Below are 21,727 nucleotides of genomic sequence, written 5' to 3'. Positions count from 1 at the left end.
AAGTCAGCAACAGACAAATGCTCATGAAGATTGCCAAGAATTCCTAAGCACAGGGGGGCACTTGCTCATACCCAAAGATACATAAATGTACCTTTGCATCTTAAAAAAAAGGCACATCAACTATAAACACTGGAGCACCACAAGAATTTAGGCATTAAAATCCCAAACTACAGTCTTTAGCACCCTTCCTCGCCGCTCAGGAATGACGCAGTGCTGAAGCCACCAGAAGTCTATAGGAGTCTCCACCTCCAGCACTGAAGCTCCCCATTAACCCTACTGAGTCCCCATTCCAGACATGTTCAGAAGAGTCTTTGGCTCAACAAGACCAAGCTCTTTGGCATCCAGCTGACAACTAAGGCCTACAAACACCCTCACACTGCAACTCCCCCAACTCAACACTTCTCCACCCATGTCCCTCAGGGAGCTGAGATATACTGTCAGAATTATTCCCACATAAAATACAGCAGCAGCACATAAAAAAAAAAATGGGGTGGAGAACGGATAGACTTGTATGTAACAGATTAGTGGTTAAAGAGTTTAACTGAGCATTATATACATGACTTTTTTTCTTTCTTTACTTCTTTCCATCTCCTAGGAGAACACCCTGTCTAATAGGCTTCATCTGGGAAGGAAATACTCCCAATTCTTCCACTGGAGAAGGAAAGTCCCTTTTGTCTGCTCAGGATCATCGTATGTGAAAAACCATCATGGGCTAAAACATGTAAATGTTATTGGGGCAGGGACTGGAACCCAGCACAACTCCTTCCAGCTGGCCAGTCTTTCCAGGGTGACAGCACAGCATGCATTGCTCCTCTTTCAGCTCTACTGAACCATTAAGAATCTCCTGCAAACCAAACAGCTTTCTGCTGGGTATCCTGGTCATTCTCCCAGGAGAGGCGTGGGTCTCACTAGTAGACAGAAAAGTAGCTGAACTAAGATGAACCAAGAGCGTTGCCTTCTCCAGCTTTTTTTTGGTTGGTTTTTTTTTTTATTATTTAAGAAAAATCTGCACTTTGACATAAAGTTTAGGTGCCACTCTTCAAAAAGTGATTCTGAGACTACTAAGCCAAGACAGCATGTCCTGGCAGCACCAACTTTCGTATCTCAGCCTTCAAGCAGTGAGAGACTTAAGACACACCAGTGACCTCAACATTCCCTTTGAACCACCCTCTGTACGTGCTGGATTTCTGTGGCTCCATGCCGAATCGCTTAACTCGTCCCACATGCCGCAAGCATCACTCTGTCCTCGTTCAGCTGGCCCTGCAGCCCAGCAGTGCCCACAGCATCGCTCCCGTCTCGCCGCAGACAGCAGTCAAAGCGGCTTATCCGAGGTCTCACAGGTAGTCCTTGACAGCATAGTCCAGAAACTCGCACCTGGATCCCCCCAAGCCCTGGACCTTGGCGGCTGCATCTCATCCGCCTGGGAGCTCTCTGCTTTGCTGCACATTAATACAGAGAGGTATTTCCTGTGTCTACAGATTTTCAGGCTCTCCAGGTTCTGTCGCAGGCTTAAACAAACCTCATGACCCTTAATACAGTGCATACTTACAGCAGCATTTTTCTTTGAAAATGTGCAAACGAAGATTATCCCAGGATTCTTCTCACCCACACAAAAAGACTTGTTCAAAATCAATGCTTTAGAAGAAATACACACCTGAGTGCCAGGCAGAACACAGAGCTAAGTAAATAGCAACTAAACAAAGGACAAAATATCACCATTTCTTACATTCACAAGGCCTGTATGTCCATTTGGCTGAAGGCATATTTGAAAAAAACTGTTGCATATGGCAAGAAGCTGGATGTTTGTATCTGCAAAGCAAAGTCTTATGTCTTTCTATAGAGGTAAGTTTTGAAAGTGTCTAATAACAAGGCTACTAATGTTAGCATGAAAAGCATCTTGTATGCATGTTGGAAAACTCATCTTCAAGCGGAAACCTACAACCTCAGAAAAAAACCACCCCACATGTTTGGGGGGGGGGGCTCTCTTCTTGTACAATCTTGTGGTGCTGTTGCTCTTTACATCTCTATCTCCATGATCAAACCAAAGAACAAGAACAATTGTCATCCTCAGTCAAATGTGGTTTGAGAAAAAATGTCAGAAACAAACCATTCTCCAGAAATTTCCAGGACGCCACAGGCACAGAATTGTAATACTTGTTCTTATGCTGCCAACAAGTGAAACAGGATGCATGTTTTGGTGTCACCAGTCTGCAGAGATAAACCAGGGAAAGCTGGGAGGGGGAAAAGAACTATTTGTCTTGTAGAGATGCATGGAAAATGTCTTTCTCCTCCTATTGTCCACATTAAAGACACATTATTAGCTTTGTTTTCCTTAATGCCATCTCCAGAAGCACACGGAAGTTGAGAGACGCAAAGGAAGCTGGTCATCACTCTTAAATTAATTAAACCAAAAGCTTATATGCAATTTACTTTTCAAGAGTGACACCTCCGTATTTACAGACGGACAAATACATAACAAGTAACTAGGACATAAAAAGACCTGTGATGTTTGGAGGAGTTGGTGTCTCTTCCACCAATAATGCTTTAGAGCAACAAACAAGCAAGAGACTCTCATCAATGCCTGGATTTTGTTGTTGTTGTAGTTGTTGTTTAGGACAAGACTGAGAAAGCAAGCATGCAGTTTGTCCTCAGAAATTAAGAAGTACTGATAAAAACTGTAAATAAGCAACATGCTCAGACTGTAACAGCTTTCTGCAATTAGGACAGAAAGCCTACTGGTAATATTGAGTGTAAGAATACACAATCTATCCTTTGTTAATACGCTGACACAAACATACGGGGTGTATTTTATGCACAAAGTCTTTCCAATCTTCTTGTGTTATTCAAACACTATGGACAGATATTTTAAGAAGAGGCACCTACTTTGTATCTAGTCACATGCTTTATAAAATTACAGAAAGCAGACAGTAGTGGTGCTGTAGCTGACTCTCTCTTTACACAACAGCACAGTGCCATCTTTCAAAGCGGGCACTGTGAAAGTGGATGGTTGTCATACAGAGTGAATGGTACTGCAGGGAAATAGGAGACGTGAGAAGAAAACAAATTAATGAGCTTCCTCCAACCGTTCCTTGTTCTCTGCCTCCTCCCTCAAACCAAAAATCCAGTGTACGTGTTTTGGCCAGCTTGGGCCTTATTCTCTTTGCTTTCCTTCTCCAAATGTTATCACAAGACCAGCCTTCCCCTATTTCCAACTTTTATCTCCAAATGCAATTAACAGAGTAGCAGGCAGGAGGACAACTCAAGTGTCTTTAGTGTTATGTTCTGGTAACCTCTGGGGCATAAAGGACAAAGCAAATCCCGTAGCAGTTAAGGCACTGCTGGACCTAGTTACACAGCGGACAGGGCTTTGGAAGGAGTCCTCTTCCCTCCACAGCAAACGCATATTCATTCAATCTTCTGTGATTCTCTAGAGCCTCTCATCTAATAATGGACGTTAACAAATTAAATCTTACATCACTCTCCGTCATGTAAATATCATCACCGTTTCAGGGAGGGAGGCAGAGGCACGGAAATGTTGAGACTTTCCCAAAGTGCTGCAGAGTGCGAGCTCTTGGTCAGAGAAACCACAACTGCAAATTTGTCACATGCTTTAAATTAAAAATGGCCTCTTCCCCAGGCCTGAGGCCCCTGGGTAGGCATCTGCAGGTATCCAGAGCAGGACACAGAACAGAAATCAATGCTGACTTTTCTCTGCAGACCCACAGCACTTCACAAAGGATGAGTACTGACCTCACACCCTTCATCCCGCAGCCACCACAAAAATCCAGCAGAGCCCCACATCCCTCTCAAAGCCAAAACCATGACATAGCTTGGCTCAACTCCTGGGTTCAAATGACCACGCAGAGCCCACGCAGCCACTGGCTACTTGGCTGTCAAGAAGCTAGATGGTGGCTTGTCCACCTCAAACCCAACGCAGGATCTCCCAAGGCAGACAGGAAGTCAGAGGCACCGCCGGAGTTACTGACAGAAACCTGGCTCTGCACAGCCCTCGGTGAAGCGGCTTTCATGAAAACACGTGGACAAGCATTGCCAGGTCCAGCCGTGCCCCTTTCCCAACCCTTAGCTGGGCTGCACTACAGTTTATTTTGTCTCCCTTGCTCCCTTAATAGGAAAACACCACTGTGTTTTCAAAACAAAGTCCAGAAGTGTTTCAGCTATGAGGCATGGCTGAAAACTCCTTATTCGTCCCTGTGAAAGGTTAGAAATGGGAAAAAGTGGTTGTCCAAGATAAAAAAACTTTCCTCAGGGATTGCTCCACTTTCCCCATGGTTTTAAAAGGTAAAATTTGAATCGAATGCTAAATAGGAGTAACTGGTTGACCACCAAACAGAAGTTACTGAGATAGACAGGTTAACTGGATATGCGGATATATTAACCTAGAAGCCCTCAGTTAGCTATCTTTGTTATAAAGAATGAGCAAAAATGAAGTTCCACCTCTCCTGCCAAGAAGCAAAGAGATACAAGAAGCAAAATGAGTGATCAAAATGCCTTCTCCCTCGACCGCTAGCTAAAAAATTCATTCCAATTTGCCTTATGATTAATTTTAACTAATGCTGTTACGTTAACATGGAAAATGATGTCTGCAGCCGCTGAGCAACTGTCAAGAAGAACATCCTACAATTGAGAATGCCCAAACACTGAGGTCCGTGTGCCATTACACAAGCCTCCTCCCAGCCGCAGCAAGGGGGGACCCGAGGAACACACCTCTGTGCCAGTTCAGTGAGCTTCAGGTTACCTTCTCTTCCCTCATTCCCTGCTGAGATTGTCATCGTAACCACACAGGCACCCTGTAATTAATTTTGAGGAAGTTCTCTGCCTTGAGGACACAACAGACCCAGGCTAGACCTATTTGCTGCTGTTCTTGGGTTTAAAATTTTCAGAGTCGAATTTCAACATCATTTGCTGTCACTCCCTACAAGTACCACGATGCTGCATTAAGTATTTGCAGAGAGCGTGTGTTGGCCCTGCTGTGTTTTGATTTGTTGATTTTGGGTTAAAAGTCGGAAAAGGCAAGGGGAAAGCGGCCCCTTTGCTTTCCGAAGTACACTTCTGCCACAGTATATCTGCATCACTCGCTATGCCTGTAATTGAAACCCAGGTGATGTCTCAGCAGCAGCCTCCCCATGCCCTCTGTTACAGTGCTACTCCATCACCGGCTACCCAGGTCAGAGCGGGTTTTTTGCATTGGCAAATTCTCCAAAAGACAAAGACACTAAGAGAAGCCAGGCATATAAGCAGACAGAGTAAATACAAGGGGAGTTTATTGTATTTAAGATGGAGGAAAGAGCAGCTTTTTAAAAAATTAAATGCTCTCAGTGATCATACAAAACATGCACACAGTACACGACACATGCCAAACAAAATCTAGTGGCAGGACCTATTGTTATGCAGATTCTTTATAGCATGAAGAGGACAGATTTTGACTTCTGCTCAACTGTGAGATGCTCTGCTGAGGTTTTTAAGCAAACACAAGAAAAAAGAAAAGCACACATTCTCATTGCCAGTGTTCCACATCCCAAACATAACAGTGAAAGGTTTTTCTCCTTTGAAGAAGTTGAAACTCATCCAGCAAATGTCAGAAACCTCTGGCAGTATGAGATCCTGCAGAGAAGCCATTTAAGCAGACCAAAAGAGAGAGGCCAAATTAGAAGACCTCCTCTCAAAACTATGTCCTGTGTTCCCTCACCTTCTAACACAGAAAGGGGAATTTCCACCAGCATATCTGTGCCGTCTTAGGATATATAATCTGCAAAAATTTAACAAGCTACAATATATAATCCACAAAAACTTAACAAGCAATTCTAGAAAAAAAAATGTATATATTTTTAATTTGTTTTGGTTTGTTGTTTTTTTTCCTTAGGAGTACACCTCACAGTTTCCAAGAACAGGAAATTACAACAAAAGTCGCTGGCTGTATCTCATACCCAGCTCCTCTGTCTTTATTCTGAATCTTGGGACGTTTCACTCCTTACTTGCAAAAAACGATTATGGAAGAATACTGGAGGGAAAAGTAAGAAGCATGAGCCAAGTGTGGTTTGACAGCTTAAAATTAGAAAGAAAATAAAAAGAACCCCAAATTTATTATTTTTATCTCATGATTAATTTTAAGCCAATCTCATGATTTTCTGGTGACTGGCATGATTTAACATTTGGAGTTGGCAATACAGCGTACCTTACAAATACATAACCATAAAGAGACCAATTCAAGCTTACTGTGGGGACTATAACTTTGACTTGCCTGACATCTGCACATTTAAACGTCTTAGCCGTAACACCACAGTGCTCAGTACCAAAGCATTACGTACCTGTCCTGGGCTAGAAAAGATGATTCCTTATGTCTAAATCCTATCCACATGGGCAAGGCAGCACTCTGTAGAGTTCTGTTGACTATTTGTGACGTATTTCAGTTATATTTAAAAAACATTATTAAAAAAAAAGTTATGGACACCTGCTTTTGATATTGTGCCAAAACACTTCCTGCTACACTGAACTACAGAGTTTGTGCCATCACAAAGATAAACGATATCAAGGGAAAAAAATTACAGCAGTAGTACTTCAAGGTACCAGTGGAACTGTAAAAATATCATCTCGAACCAAGACAAAACCTGTAAAAATACACAGATAAACTGAGATACAAATAGGTATTCTTAAAACCACTTCGTATTTTTGTATTATAAAACAAAGATTAATTTTTAATTCAAACATTCAGATTTTTTTTCATAGAATAACATTTCTCCAGTATAGACAGGTTCAGTTTCAAGTATACTGTTATCTGTTACTTGATGCAAGTATAGGTTTATACATCCTGTGTTTCACATTATCATCTTTGTTCTGCTCCTGCTGTGCCTTGTGGCTAAATAGGTTTTCTGAAAGTCAGTGGCAGCAGATGCGCTCAATCTGCAGAAAGCGAAAGAAGTGACTTCTGTATCAATTATGATCACACTGTTCACAAACTGGCCCATGTCCGTGATAAACCCAGTCCTCAATTACATCCACAAATAGTACATCATATCTTCTCATAAAAAAAAAAATAAAAGACCAAACTGATAACTCTGAATTCTTAACATTTGACAGCCTTGGTGTTAAGAGTCACAGAATCTGTCTCCGGGCTTTAACGCACCAAGTCCGTGGCACACACCGTGATTCACCTGTGTGAGCACTCCCTTCACTTTTTGTAACATAAACCAAAACCAGAATCCCCACCTCTCAGAGCTTGCAATCGCAATTATTTCACATGCCTGAATCCCTATGTTTAAAGTTATTTCAGTTGCCGAGCCAAGCAGCCAAACATTTTAAAGCCAGATTTACAATCGCCTCTGCAGCCTTAATTCTACTTTCCTAATGTCTATTTTGTGCATTGAAAGAGGTCCTCTAGGAAAACTGGTAATGAGATCAGCGAGTGTATAAGTAAAAACTGCAGCACGAGGCACATACACAATGGGGCAGGATCAAGCTTGCACAAATGCTGTAAAGCTTGGGCGTCCCGGCATCCTGATACCTCACTTCGAAACCTATCTGCTAATTAATGTTTCTTCCTGTGCTGAACGACCTCGGCACTTCTTTTTTGCCCCGAAAAGGAAGGCAAATCTCACCGCACAAAATGGTGCAAAACTTATTATACACAAAATGGTGACACAGCTTCCCTCTCCCGGCGGGCGGTAAGCCCTGACCGTTCAGCAGGAGAACTTACGCCGGAGTCGCGTTCCCAGCGGCGCTGGCTGACCCCCCCAGAGCCAGCGCGGTGCCCAGCGGGAGGGGGACACCCGCTGCGGACCTCCACATCGCCTCTCCCTCCTCTGCGTTCCCTCTCCCCCACCGCTGCCCAAAACGGGACGGGGGGGTCCTCTTCTCACCAGCGCGGTGTCCCCGACTGCAAACAGCAAAGGTGATGGAGTTTCTCGCATCAAGAAAAAAACGTGCAAGGTTGTGGGTTTTTTATAGGGGAAGGTGTTAGGCAACCCGAACCACATGGTCACCGCTGGCCCCCTCTGTAATTACAAGTGGGCCCATAAACTAACACAGTCAGCGAGGCAGCATCACGGCAATTAGCATCTTTCAAAGGCAGAAAAATGCTTTTATGTTTAAGCGCTGTAGAGCACAGCCTTTTGCCAGTAAAAACAGAGCGTATGTCTTAATTTAAAAGTTTGCTCAGCACGTTTTGTGCTACTTCCTGTGTCTTAAGCATCTGTCTGAATTGCCAAAGCAAGCAGGGGAAAACGATGCTTTCCTTTGCTTATGAATGAATGGCAAAACCAGGGTGAAATAAAAGTTCTTGTCCTCGTGCGTGTTACCCTGCAGTTGTGGGGACGGGGCGGGGGGGAAGCTTATTTCAACAGTAAGTCTCGGAGAAGCGGCAGCAACGAGCTTCCCAGTAATTAACAGGACCTCTCCGCAGAAAGGCTAACACCTACACCATGAGGAAAAGAAAGCAGAATCTTGTTTCAGAACTTAGCAGTTATTACCACGTAAAAGGTTTCTGGTTTAACTGCAGAGTAATACATTTTCTAACTTTTCATAAGCTTCTAAGCTTTTCTGCTGGCTTCAGAGGCTAAATAACCTAAAACTGGGACAAACAAGCCTCAGCTGTCAAACTGATTTGACAGCCTATTTTTTACATTTTGCGACTTTGATGGAAAAGCCACTTGTTTTTCTCTTCCTAATAGTCCTGTGTGAGCTGCAGTCTTCAAAATTTCACTTCTAATCTCCCTTATTTTGAAGTTTTCCAGTTCAGTTCTGACTACCCACTGCCTGTATCTCTATTAAATCTTTCCTACTGTTTATAATGGAGAACAAATTCAGCCGGTATAATTTTAGCTGGCTCTCCAGCTAGTCTTCAAATGGAAGACAATATACACTCAACTACTGACTGTGTTAAATAAAAAATGTGCACACATGCATGCACACACATTCACGCCAAGCCCAAACCACTGCCAAAAAAAAAAAAAAAGAAAAGAAAAAAGAAAACAAGAGTATTTTTCCATTACACAGGTAGCGCATATACAAACCAATTCTCTGTGATATATGCGTTTTATGGCTGTGAAGATGAAAAACGGTCAAAACTCTGCCCTAAATTAAACAAATTGATTTCCATTTTTATCCCTTTACCAAAATAATTTACTAAGGCTTAAGAAGCAAGCAGACTCAAGGCTGAGATGTTGTACGGCCCATATATTAACTCAGTCGGCAATAAATCTCCCCTTACTCTCCATACTACTTTCTTAAATAGCTCACTATAAAGCGCCAACCTAATTAAAAACAGCTTTCTCGGCAACACTGGCCTTGATTTCACTTATTTACACATTAACTGCAGCCTCCGTTTGGCCAATCCAGTCTATTCCCTGTACCACGCAGGGCCTTTTATCTGCCCTGGACAGCATTTTCTCCAGCAGATGAAGTAGATGCCGATTGATTTGCTGTCGAGCATGGTAAATTAATAGCAACAAATTGCTGAGGGCCCCATCTCGCTGCTCCACCATGCTTCGGCAGTTTTGCTTTATTTGCTCCATGATGGGCAGCAGTCAGGCCTCTTCAAGTCAATTTCTTCTTAACAACCTGCAATACTTTTCAATGGTGAAAATAGAGCCGTTCCTTGTAAGTCAGAAATCAATATCCTATTGCCCTTAGAAAATGCTAAACAAGCAGTATTGGCAATCCACTTGGTACTAGAGGGTATCAGATATAATGCAAATCCATACTGCTTCCCTCCTCGTAGTTATTACAGTTTGCTAAAAGGTTCCTAATGCCATTTATCATCATTTACCATCGACTACTGCAGCTATGATTATGATATCCTATCAGCTAGCAGAGCCCTTTCATTTCTATCCAATTAATATTTTAGCAGCACTCAAATGGTTGTTGCCCAAGTCTTGTAATAAAATTTACATGGATTGGACTGAATTTTTTTTTTTTTTACTGTGATCTTAAAAAGTCATTTCATTTATTTTTTAATACCCAGCTTCTTAAAAGACCTGAATTTTCATTCAAAAATGCTGAAATCCAACATCCTAGCATGCGAATCAATTCAAAGACGGAGGTCTAACCAAAAAGAGCGACTCAGAATTTACGTATTGCCACCTCCAAAATACATAATTGAAGTAAAAAGTGAATGCTGTGTCCTATTTATGTTTTCCATCAGTCTCATTCACAAATATCTGTTGTCTGCAGCCAAGTACAGACATTTATTTTAAGTGATAATTACAATTCTGAATTAAAACCTTCATCAAGCATGTTTGATTACAGCAATTTAAATAAACTGTTTACCATAACATTAAAACAGCCTAATTTCAGAAATTAAACAAAATGACCACCACCATCACCAAGTAGCAACAGTATATTAGAAACACAGAGCAGCACGTCAACTATTCATTCATAAACTATCAGCTTAGCCTCTTAAAAACACATGTTAAAAAAGCAACTTAGTAAGACGCGGACATCTTCGGACCACACTCAAACGTACATATTTATGATAATATTGAAATTTAAAACTGTAGGGAAGTATCTGTTTACACTGCAACCCAAAACCCCCCAACTCAATGCTTTTTTTTTTTCTTTTTTTTTTTTTTTTGGAATATGTTTATTTTGAAACTCTATTGATCCTAGTACAGAATATAAAAAATTAGTGTAGTATTTTAGGCAATAACACTGCATGTCATAACATACCCCACACTTGTCTTTAAAAAAATACAAATGACTAATTCTACTAGTCTAATGCTATTTACTCAGTTACCAAAATTTAAATTAATTATGTTCTCAAACATAATTGTTAAAAATTGGCAACATTATGCAAGCTTAATTAAGATTAAATCCAATTTACTAAATGTACTTTAATTGGTACTAATTACATTAGCTTTCCTTTCAGAATGACAAATTCCCCATAGGTTTCACTTTAATAGTCTTCTATCAAAATCAACACAGGATGACTGATGATGAGCATCACACGAGGGGTGGGAAAAGAAATGCTCTTCCCCCCCTCTCCCCCCTCCCCGGCCCCGACACACAGGCACACTCACTACCGCTGCTCTCTGCGCGTTTATCCTTTTATCAATTTGCTAAGTCACAGAGTCATGACTCCATCACAGCCATCATTTTCTGTTCCAGTGAAAAATTTCTCTAAAAATAAATACTCTGTGGCTGGGAGCAGCCAAGAAGAACAGAAGCTTTAACAGAAAAATACACAAAGGTTTCAAATATCAGGGCCACCAATTACTAGGGTACTTCCAAGGACTCCAGGGAGTCCTGCTCTTGAACCCTTTGAGAAGCAAATCTAATAAGTGAATAAGCCTAACCTGATCTTGAGAACTAGGCCCAATTACGCCGAAGGGCAACTTCACTGCATTATTGCCTGCTTTCCATTACAAGGGCATCCAGCGAGTACATCTGGAAAAGAACCTGAGAGGAACCAAGGCTGTCTGCCCAGAAAAACAAATAAAGACAGATATGCCTCCGTGCTAAAGTGAAAAAAAGAAAGAAAATATAATAAGTAGGTGGTTTGCAGGGCTGTCTGTATTTCATAATGTGATAAACTGCCCTCAGGATTTTTGATATGATTGAATTTAGAAAGCTGGGAGGGGGGGAGAAGGAAGAAAAAAAAAAAAAAAAAAAAAAGGGCGAATCGCTCAATTTCAGCCGAGTAAAATTCAAAGATGTGGAAGGAAGGGAAGGGAATTTAAGGTGGACGACTAAAACAGCTTCGCACACATCAAATGAAGCAATCAACACTATCTACATAATATACCAAATTGGACCCTAACGCTGAGATCATAAAGCAAGATGAGAAATATTTTGCAGTTGCTAAAGGAAGAGGAGAAAGGAGAAAAAAAAAAACAACAAAAAAACCCCTGTTCTGGCAATAGAAGGGGAGGCATCATAGATTTGAAATTGATATCAAATTTAAGAATGATAGCAAACAAGTTTCTTAGCTGCAGCTAATTTGAATCAACATCTGACAAAATATTTAAGTGTTTTGCATGAGAGTACGATACTTAAACTACTAATTTGAACAGATTGAACCGTAGTGGGAAAAGGTGTTTAATTAAAACCCAGTCCTTTTTAATCCCCACACTTAGTTGTAACTAAGTATTTAATTTCTCCAAAATATCACTGACGACTCCATCGCCATAACTGCATACAATTTCTGAAGTAAAGCATTTAGAAATTAAAAGTTAAGAGAGAGCTTTTGCTGTGGGGTTTTTTCCCCCCACTTAAAACAATTTAATCACACATTGCACTTGCAAGCTGATTTTGTCCTACAGAATTTTGTGCAGTCACTGTAAGTTTACATACAACTATTCGCTGTAAAAACAGGGTACCTAGAAATATAAACAAGTTTGGCTGCAATGCTTGCTTTCAAACGCCTGTAAGAATTTGCTACGTAGGTGGCCTGTAAGGACTCTGGTCTTTGTGAATTGTTTCCATATCTACTACTTTACTGATTGGGGTGGGGTTTTTGTTTGTTTTGGGGGTTTTTTTGTGTGCATGTTGTTTGGGTGTTTTTTTTTTTTTATGGGACCTGAAACAATCTGGCTATTCATTTGAGAACAGACCCAACACCTCTGAGAGTCAATAACCAGTCCTTCCACCAGCACGCGCGACCTGAATCAGGTCCAGAGAGTCACCATGTATGTACAATCTGACCAGCTGCAATCACAGCCTTTTCCTCTCAGCCCTTTGTCAAACGCACTTGTGGAGTCTTCATGGTACCTGTGAGTAGGACATCTGAATTCAACAGGTCTACATATATGTCTCTAAGTAACGTGTATGTACAAGGTGCCGTAAGTTTGGAGAGCTGGATGCAAAACGCTTTGAGGCAGGAAATCTCACCGTCTTCATATTTGTACGCCATCTAGCACAAATGGCCCTAATCAGTACTGCGGCATTGGGATGCTAATGGAACACAAAATATAATAAATAATAAATAACATGAAAAAACATTTGACTTCTATGTCTGCTCTCAACAAGATAAAGAAATCCTATTTCCACAACCCAGAGAAGTTCCAAATCCCTAACTTTGAACAGAAATGCATACAAACCAATTTTCAGATGGTCTTTCTTCTCCCATCCAACGATTTCTTTATTTCTGCAGTTTACACTCCCCAGCAATGCTGGCGAATTGCTCAACCGTTTGCTAAAATGAGTTGTCAGTATTAAACTCCACTATAAAAAGTTCCCTCACTGGAAAAGAGGTCAGATGTTTAATTCATTCTCCTCTAGAGAAGGTTAAAAACATGCATTACCGAATAAGAAACTCTGATTTACACTACCATGCTCCATCTGACTAATCTCCTGCTAATCTTGGCCTAAGTGCTAGACTTCAAGGCACAAAACCGAGCATGCTAACATCCTCGCTGAAAGCTCATTTACTCTTTCGTGTTTGAGATGCTAAGACACTGGTTTTGGACAAAGGTCCAAGTAAGCAGCCTGAGGGAAATAGGAACATGGCTGTGCATCAATTGTTTTTGTAGCTCCAGCTTAAATCATTCCAGGTTAACCGAAGAATATGCAAATACAAATCCCTCAACCTCTAATATGTATTCGTGATATAGCTATCATCCCAAAAAAAGTAAACCCCAAAGGTTCGAGGTCAGACAGATCCAAAGGTACAACCCACACACCATCCCTACTCACATACACCCTCCCCATGCACTACAGGACCGTGGCCATACGCCGGGACTGCACGTGGAAAGTCAAACAACGCACAACTGGTAGCCAAGACCATAACCTACGCAGAGCCCGTTTACCATACACAAGATGGAAGTGTCAGAGCCAGGTTAAGTAAAAGAAAATTTCTAATGCACTCAAGCATGCAATTAAAAGCAAGTCACAGAGAATACACATCTGGTGTAAGACTGATGGAAGAAACTATACAGAGCGTTCTTACACGAAATAAATTATCTACCTACCTGTTTATGCATCTCTATATTCAGCCCATAGGACATCTCGTAATACTAAGAAAGAAGAAAATTACTCTATTAGACCTTGCAATTCTGAAAACTGTTCCAAAATTCACTTTGACTCAAACATTATCTGTACAAAAACATACAGACCTAAAAACATTAAAACATTTATTGGCCTTGAAGAGCTCCTGGAATTTGAAACAGCATTTCACAGCAACCTTTTTTTTTCTTTTTTTTTTTTTGCTTTATCTATGTTGCTTTGTGTCAAATTTACAATGAACAGTCATAAAACAAGGAAAAAAACAGACAACAAAAAAAATCATGAAAAGTAATCACAACCAGAGCTAAAGACTAGAAGTAGAAAAAAAGCCACACAGAAAATGCTCAAGATTTTATTCCCTAGCACACATAAAAGATGCCAAAAAAAACGCCTGAAGTGCTTGAAGCCAGACACACATATAAATCAGCAATGTCTAACAGACCGGTTATTCAATATTTTAAATTAAAAACACAAAAAAGCTGCAATTAAATTGCAGGGATGCAAAAAATGAAAGAGCATGGAAATTCAGAGCCAAAGCAGATACACCAATCTAAGTATGTCCTGCTGTGCCCGAGTATTGCAGGGAACCCAGTTCAGTGTGTAATGTTAGTACCAAACAGTCTCCAGGACTCACGCATGAAAAAGACAACTGTGATCCTTAACATTTGCTTGTGCTCTTGGTTAAGAATTTTTCAAGGTTATTTACTCTTTTTGTAAATACAAGAGTGTAATTTGTCACATACGTATGGAAAACGGCTAATCCTTCACAGATGTACAAAAGAACAGATAGCAAGACCTCCTCTGGAGTTATCATGATCCATCACACAATTATGTATTTAGAGATGTCTTCCTATGCCTGTTATTTAACCAGGAAGCCCACAACCATTGAGGAAATCCCTTTCACTGCTGAGATCCTTGCCGTTCTGAATTTAGCGAAACAACGAACCAGCTGCCCAGGTGCAACAGTTCTTCTAGGAAGTAGGCTTCTAGTTTGTATGTGTACGTGTACAATTTTGGCTTACTCCCATCACAGGAAAAAATATTATCTCGAACCGTTTTACAGAGATATGATCATTGGGAGAAGTCAGCAAAAGTGAAAACATCATCCCCGGGTACGCTACAAAAGTTGTACGTGGCTTTAAAGGGCTGACAAGTAATCTGCTGGCATTTGGAACAAATATCCCCAATTGCTTAAAAGGTTAAAAACCAGGTTTCGCCCGCAAACGAACTGCTGCAAACAACTTATAAACCCCTGAAACTAAGGGGTTATAACGGAAGCGCTGATGCGACCTCAACAACAGCAGCACTACTATAATCTTTCTGTTCGCCTCCAGCAATCCAAATGTATTTCGGTCTCAGTATACCAAGCTAATAGACATTTTGAATTTGTTATGCAGCTTGCTTACCATGACATAATGTCGCTGCATCTCTGTCTTCTCACTGGCCAGTTTTTCACATTCTAGCTTTAAACTGTTCAAGACATAAAAAGGAAAAAGCATGGGTACTTCGTAACACAAACCTGACACTCTTTTGAGCGCGTGTTAATGCCCTTTTCAAGCATTTCTCCGACACACAAATAGAAATGTGCATTCCAGGTCTTGCTTAGGAGTTCAGGGTGGGGTTTGTACTTTTCCTCTTTCAGGAGATACTGTGCAACATCCTCATCTCCTAAGCGAACTGCATACAGCACACAGCAGAGTATTTTTCTCTGACAAAAGAACACTCCAACACTGGTTCACAGAAGCAGGGCGCAAGGGTTCACACCTCTAACACTTAAGCTTGAGAAGCCACTTACAAATCAATAATTTGGGTTTTGGAGTTTTTACTTAGAAGAGTTTTAGAAACACCTCTTGCTTTCACTCAATCCACCGAGGAATCAAACACATATCACCACTTCAAGGAGCAAAAAGTTGCTAGATTTTATGAAGGGTTTTTTTCCTGCTACTGGTAACAGAACTGCAAGGGAAATACCGCAGGTAATTTAAGGAATACCGTGGTAAACACGAACACCTCCGCTGTTTTATTTTGTTTGTTTTCAGAAGCCCGCTAAGCAATCCTGCCAGAAGTCACTTGTCACTTTGAGGACGCAGCGCTCTTCCACCTAAGGATAATGAAACAGCTCGCCGCCTCACTTCCAGGTTATCAGCACTTGACATGTCAATGAAAGGCGCGAGGGGGCCGAGCCAAGACAAGATGCGTGTCCTGAGCAGCATTTTGAAGAAACGCAGAGGACGAGCCCTGCCAGCCACATTTTTTTCCATCAGCTCCCATCTCCACACACGCACACACACCCCTCCCCCCCCCCAAAAAAAAACCCCAAACCAAACAAAAAAACCCCAACCAAAAGCCACAACCCGGAGCGTGGGGAAAACAAGACGATCCGCTCGCACCATTGGGCTCGGGGCCCCTGCGAGCCCCCCGCCCCGAGGGAAGCAGCGGCGGCGCCGGGATGCGGAGGGGCCGGCGGAGGAGCGCCCGGCTGGGCTGGGTCCGCTCCGCGCCCGGGCTCCGCCGGGAGGTCCCGGCGCTCCCGCCCCGCCGCCCCCACGGACAACGGCGGTGGCAAGCGGCAAGAGGCGAGCCGGCGCGGGGCTCGGGGAAAGTCGGCAGCGTTACCTGTGGTACTGAGCCTGCAAAAACTGAAACTCCTCCTTAATCCGATCGCAGGACTCGGAAATGGTGAATTTAAAGGGCTGCGCTGGCTGGTGAGGAGCCTGCAAGCAAGCAACAGCGGGTCTTTTAATCACCCCCTCTCGCCCTCCCGCGGATCTCCGCGCCCGCCCGCCACCCCCGGCCCGCCGCCGCGGCCCTCGCACCCGGGCTCCGCGAAAGCGAAGCCCGCCGCACCCCCCCGCCCGCCCGAGGCGCCCCGGGCTGCTGCCCCGACGGGGCCGCCGGCGGTGCGGGGCCCGCCGCGGGGGGAGGCGTCGCCCGCTCGGACCTCCCGCACCGGCCGTAGCCGCGGGACGCGGAGCGGGCGCCGGGACCGCCGCGCACCGGGCGGCGGCAACTCGGAGGAGCCAACCCCGGCCCCGGGGCGGCGGCGACGGACAACAATAAGAAAATGGCTACAACTCCGCGGTGCCCGCGCCGGAGCGCTGCCCGCGGGGCGCCGCCGCCACTCACCGGGTGCCGGGTCTGCGGGTACATCTTGCTCAGGTCGCGGATCATCCACGCCGCTTCGTGGGGCGCTGACGGCCGGAGAGGCGGGGATCAGGGCAGCAGGCGCGGCGGCGGCGACGGCGGGCAGGGACGCCCCGGCCCCGCCACCCCGGGGCTGGCGGGGCACCGCCGGCAGCAGCGAGGCGCGGCGGCGACGGCGGCGGCGGCGTCCGCGGCGCGCGGGAGCCGCTGCCACATCCCCCGGGGGCGGTCAGCGGGTGGCGCCGACCGGCTTTCCCGAGCGCCGCCGCTCCGCGGGCTCCGGCGGGCTGCGAGCCCTGTGCGGCGACGGGCGAGGAGAAGGAGGGCGGAGAAAGCCCCTCCGCCGGCGCCGGTGCTCGCTCCGCCAGAGATCCCCGCCGGCAGTTTTCTCCGCTTCTGCAAACTTTTACTGCTGCCGGCGGCTCTCCCGCCCCCGGCGCCGAGCGGAGCGGGGCGCAGAGCGGAGCGGAGCGCCCCAGCTGGGAGGGCGGGCGGGCGGCTGCCCCGCACGGGTCTGCTGCCGCGGAGGTGCGGTGCGGTGCGGAGCCCTTTTGTGTGGCGGGCTGGTCCTCGCTCCTACCGGCCGGACCGCATCTGCCCCGCTTGTGCTGCTTGGCCGCCCTTTTTTCGTTCTGTTTTTTGGTTTTTTTTTAATTAAAAAAATTTAAAAAGAGCGCGATGAAGATTAAAAAGAAGATACGGTCCGGGCTGGTTTATTTATGTCTTTTTTTTTTTTTCTCTTTTTTCCCTCCTCGCCTTTCGAAACTCCGAGAAGTGGCAGCAGCGGAGGCGGCGCCGCGCGGAGCGGAGCTCCGTGCTCTGCCCGGCGGCTTGGCTTGGCTCGGCTCGGCCCGGCCCAGCCCAGCCTAACCCAGCCCGGCCCGGCCCGGCCCGGCCCGGCCCAGCCCAGCCCGCCGCCGCCGCTCCGTGCCGCTCCCGCAGCACGCTCTGGCGAGGTGACTCCTTTGACCAAATTTAGCAGGGGCTGGTCATTAACATTCTGATACATATTCACAGCAGCCGGAAGGCCGCCGCCCGCGGGGCACCCTGGGAGCCGCAGTCCTGCCGGCGCCCCCTCCGCCCGCACGCGGCCGCGCCCGGGACTTCTCCTCCCGTCGGGCACCGCGACGCGGCCCGGCCGCCCCCCCTCGTTCGCCCCCTCCGCCGCTCCGCCCATGAAGGGCGTCGCCGGCGACCAATCGGCGGCGGCCGCACATTAATCGCCGTTCTGTATTAATGCCCATCATTTCGCCGCTGACAAATGGGCATACGGGCCCGAGGAGGGAGGGAGGAGGGGGGGGCGGCCCCGGGCTTAGGCCCCACGTGGGGGCCTGACGGCGCGCGGGCCCGCAGCCAATCAGACGGCTCCCCCTGCCTCTCCGCTGCTGTTTGCCCGCCGCCCGAGGTGGAGCCTTGAGATCGCTGGCGTTCCGCGGCGCCGGCGTTCGAACAGGGGAAACATTTGTTCAGCCGTCAATCAAAGTAACGTGGGACGGTGTCGGCTGTCGCTGCCGCCGCTGCTGCTCCCACCGCCTCCTGCGCGCGGGGCGGTGGCGCGGCGGGAGCGGGGGGTGGCGGGGGGGCGCCCACCCCCGCCTCCCGCCCCGCCCGCGGCCACAGCCGGCCGCCCGCGCCGCCGGGGACGCGCGCTAATTAGGGGGCAACAGCTCCTTAAAGAGACAGGCGCGGCGTGCCCGTACTCCCCCCCCCCCCGCCGGGCGGGACGCCGTCTGTAGGCTTCCCGGTCCCCGGCCCGTCGTGGGGCTCGTCGGAGGGAGCGGCGGCAGCGCCGCGTTGCGCACCGTGAGGGACGGGCGATCCCTGAGAACGGCTGTCGGGGCGGGCGCTGTCCTACCTTCGTCTCATCTCCCCTGCCCAGGCTGCGCCGGGCCGGGGCGGGCTTCCCTTCGCAGCGGCCCGGTTTGAGCCGTTTACACGGGGCACCCCCCGCCATTTGACGTCTCCTGCCCCGCCGTCCGCCCCCGTGGCCGGTGCCCCCGGGCCCCTCGGCGCGGCCGGTGCCGGCGGAGCGGTGCCGCGTTAGAGTCGCTGAAAGGGACGTGGTGCAAGGCTCTTTTCCTGCCGGCTTTACTTGAGGGACTCGGTGTTTACTCGGGGAAGCGGTGGCGGTGCGAAGGTGTTATTCTCGGCTGCTCGCAAGAGTAAGGCTTAAAGGCGTGACCTTTAAGTGATATATTGTGAAGGTACGTTGGCATTCGACGGGGCACTCTCTGCCGGCGTCGGATGGGAGGGGGGCGGCCGGGTCCCAGGGGCCCGGTTTCCGAAGGTGCAGTAACCGCACCTGGAAGCGACCCGTGGAAGGAAGGGACAGGTAACTACAGCCGCCTCTCACGGAGCAGCCTGGCTGCGGCTGCCGCGGCGTCCGCGCTCTGCAGGCTGGGGGAGCCGGCTCCGGGAAATGCCTTCCCAGGCCGCCTGCCTGCTGCTCCGTTGCCGCTGCCGAGATGTAAGGTGAACGCCTGATTTCCGCCCCCCGCCCAAAAAAAAAACCCAACAACCCACCCAGTTCTGCACCTAGTGGTGCTGTGTCCTAAAAAGACCCCAGAACAATTTTTCTGCCGAGCCCCACCGCAGACAATGCCGTGCGGTGACGCACACGTGAGGGATAGGCTCAGACCTTTTCTTTTTTTTTTCCCCCCTCTCCCTCTGCCTGTCATGCTTAGATTTGCCTTCAAGCAGTTTGTATTCCTGATGAGCTGCAGTTTAAACCTGCATGCAAAAAAGATGCGGTTTAGTCACGTCATTTTTGATGCCTGTATTCCAAATCTATAGTCTAAAAGCTTGCGTTCAGCAATTAGTGCCCTAATGATGGTACCTAAATTATATATACTTAGATTTTTTGGTCGTAAATTCTCTCTGCTGCCCACAGATCTCTGGCTAAGGCCTGCAGCTGCCGAGCACCTTGAAGCCTTGATGGGGCATGCCACCCGGGTTTTGCCACCCGGGTTTTGCCTTGGTTACGTGATCTCCGAGGACTGGTGCAGTAGTCAGGAGCTCAGGACTCTGAAGCAGAGCAGCAGTGGTGCTGATGAAGGTGGTGATGGCATCCATCTTCCACCACTGCTTAGGGCTCAGAGCTCCAGGAGCCAAGGGGTGGAAATTCCTCCTCTTTCTGAAGTAGTTTGTAACCAAAATCTGCTTCCTTCGTGGCGAGTGCTGTAACTGCTGGTATCTGGAGCGTTTTGCGGCAACTGATTCTGAATCCTTTTGAAGCAATTTTTTTGCCTAAAATGGCAAGTGGTCCGCTGGGAAATGGACCAAAACACGTCCTTCTCACCTTCTGTTTTTATACCACCAAAAATGTCTACACATTAGGTATCGCAGTATTAGCCTTCAGCCTACTTGCAAATGTCGTTTCTACTGGAATTTTTGTATTTACCAAGTTCGTAATCAGTGTTCCAGTGGGATTTAGACTTCTAAATATTGTTTAAAGATTTGGAGATAAAACACCTGCCTCATTACAAAAACACTGCTTGTCGTGTATCTAAATCTCCCAGCACCAAAAATGCTTTTAAAAGATTGGTCATGAGCACCCTCAAGTAGGCAGTGGAGCACTTCCAACTCCTTTGAAATAGAGGACTTTCACCATGTGCCAGGATCAAGTCTTGACATTTAGAAGTATGGCTGCCAAATCTGCAGATGCTTAAATGCCTGTCATCCAAGTGCTTGAAAGCTGGGAAGAACAGAACAACTCACTCTGCACAGCCGCAAGCATCTCTGGAAACGTGATGGGCGAGCTCATCAAAATCCACATCCTGGAGACCGGTTATAAAATAAACACTATACCTGAAGAAGTTGAATTCTGAAAATAACAGCAGGATTCTTTGTTCCTTGTCACCCTGCATGAGTTTGGAGTGAGGTACATAGCTCCAAACGGAAAGGTATTCAACACCTTAGAAGGCAAACTCATACAGCTTTTTGGTCAAAGCAGTCCCTCTTCTTCTTGTGGAGGGCAGTTTACCAGTGGTGTTCCTTGAAGCTTCAACAGTGTTCACTCTTGCTTGCCGATTAGTCTTCAGTGAATTTGTGTGGCTAGAAGTAGGGCAGAGTTTGGTTTGCTAAGTGTTAGCAAGATGTATATGTCTATATATTTAACTTTCTATCTACCTAATCACTGTGGGTTTTTGCACAATTTTGCAGCATTCTGGCAAGATCCATGAAACCCAGAAGTTTAAGAGAAAGTGCACTGTAACTTGCCACTTTTAAATGATGTGAATTAAGATCAGAATGTCAATGTCATTCTATTTTCCTATCTTTTGTCACTTCTGACACAGCCTTGATGAGTCTTTAAATATAGGCTGTTTTGTATTTAAAGTTCCTTGTTTTTTCCTTCTTTTATGAAAAATCTTTTATGGTAGGTTATATAACCTGTACTATTATCTAGCAAGTGGAGAAGGTAGCTTTTAAATGTTTTACACATCTCGCTAAAGATTTCTCCTAAGTGAATCGACTGCAAGAAATATTTAGGCAGTTTTATATGCACAGCAAGTGTGCTGAGTTTTGACTGGTGTAGAAAAACTCTTACGAAATATCACGGAGGAGCCTGGGGTTGCAAAACATCACATCCGTTCTTTTTCTCATTATCAAGAAAAGCAACTGGTTATTTCAG

At 46.0% G+C, this 21,727-nt stretch overlaps 1 protein-coding gene and 1 long non-coding RNA gene across 3 annotated transcripts in view; one reads left to right on the top strand and one right to left on the bottom strand.

The window, feature by feature from the left end:
* Positions 1 to 17,948, bottom strand: part of LOC129199585 (transducin-like enhancer protein 4) — a 100,938-nt gene extending 82,990 nt beyond the window's left edge. For both annotated transcript variants that reach the window (XM_054810290.1, XM_054810291.1), the window contains exons 1-4: positions 17,080 to 17,948; positions 16,570 to 16,667; positions 15,360 to 15,423; positions 13,920 to 13,964 (exon numbers count right to left, since the gene is read on the bottom strand). In XM_054810290.1, coding sequence (XP_054666265.1) covers positions 13,920 to 13,964; positions 15,360 to 15,423; positions 16,570 to 16,667; positions 17,080 to 17,124 — 252 coding nt within the window. In that variant the 5' untranslated portion in view covers positions 17,125 to 17,948. The remainder of the gene's footprint in view (positions 1 to 13,919; positions 13,965 to 15,359; positions 15,424 to 16,569; positions 16,668 to 17,079) is intronic.
* An 809-nt stretch (positions 17,949 to 18,757) lies between these two features.
* LOC129199586 (uncharacterized) lies at positions 18,758 to 21,339 on the top strand. The gene is made up of 2 exons (XR_008574690.1): positions 18,758 to 19,301; positions 19,988 to 21,339. It is a non-coding gene; the product is annotated as an uncharacterized LOC129199586 (long non-coding RNA).
* The last annotated feature ends 388 nt before the right edge of the window (positions 21,340 to 21,727 follow it).

This window comes from Grus americana, chromosome Z (assembly GCF_028858705.1).
Source record: "Grus americana isolate bGruAme1 chromosome Z, bGruAme1.mat, whole genome shotgun sequence".
NCBI lineage: Eukaryota > Metazoa > Chordata > Aves > Gruiformes > Gruidae > Grus > Grus americana.
Note: the sequence above shows the minus strand (reverse complement) of the source record. Positions and strands in the feature narration are given on the sequence as shown.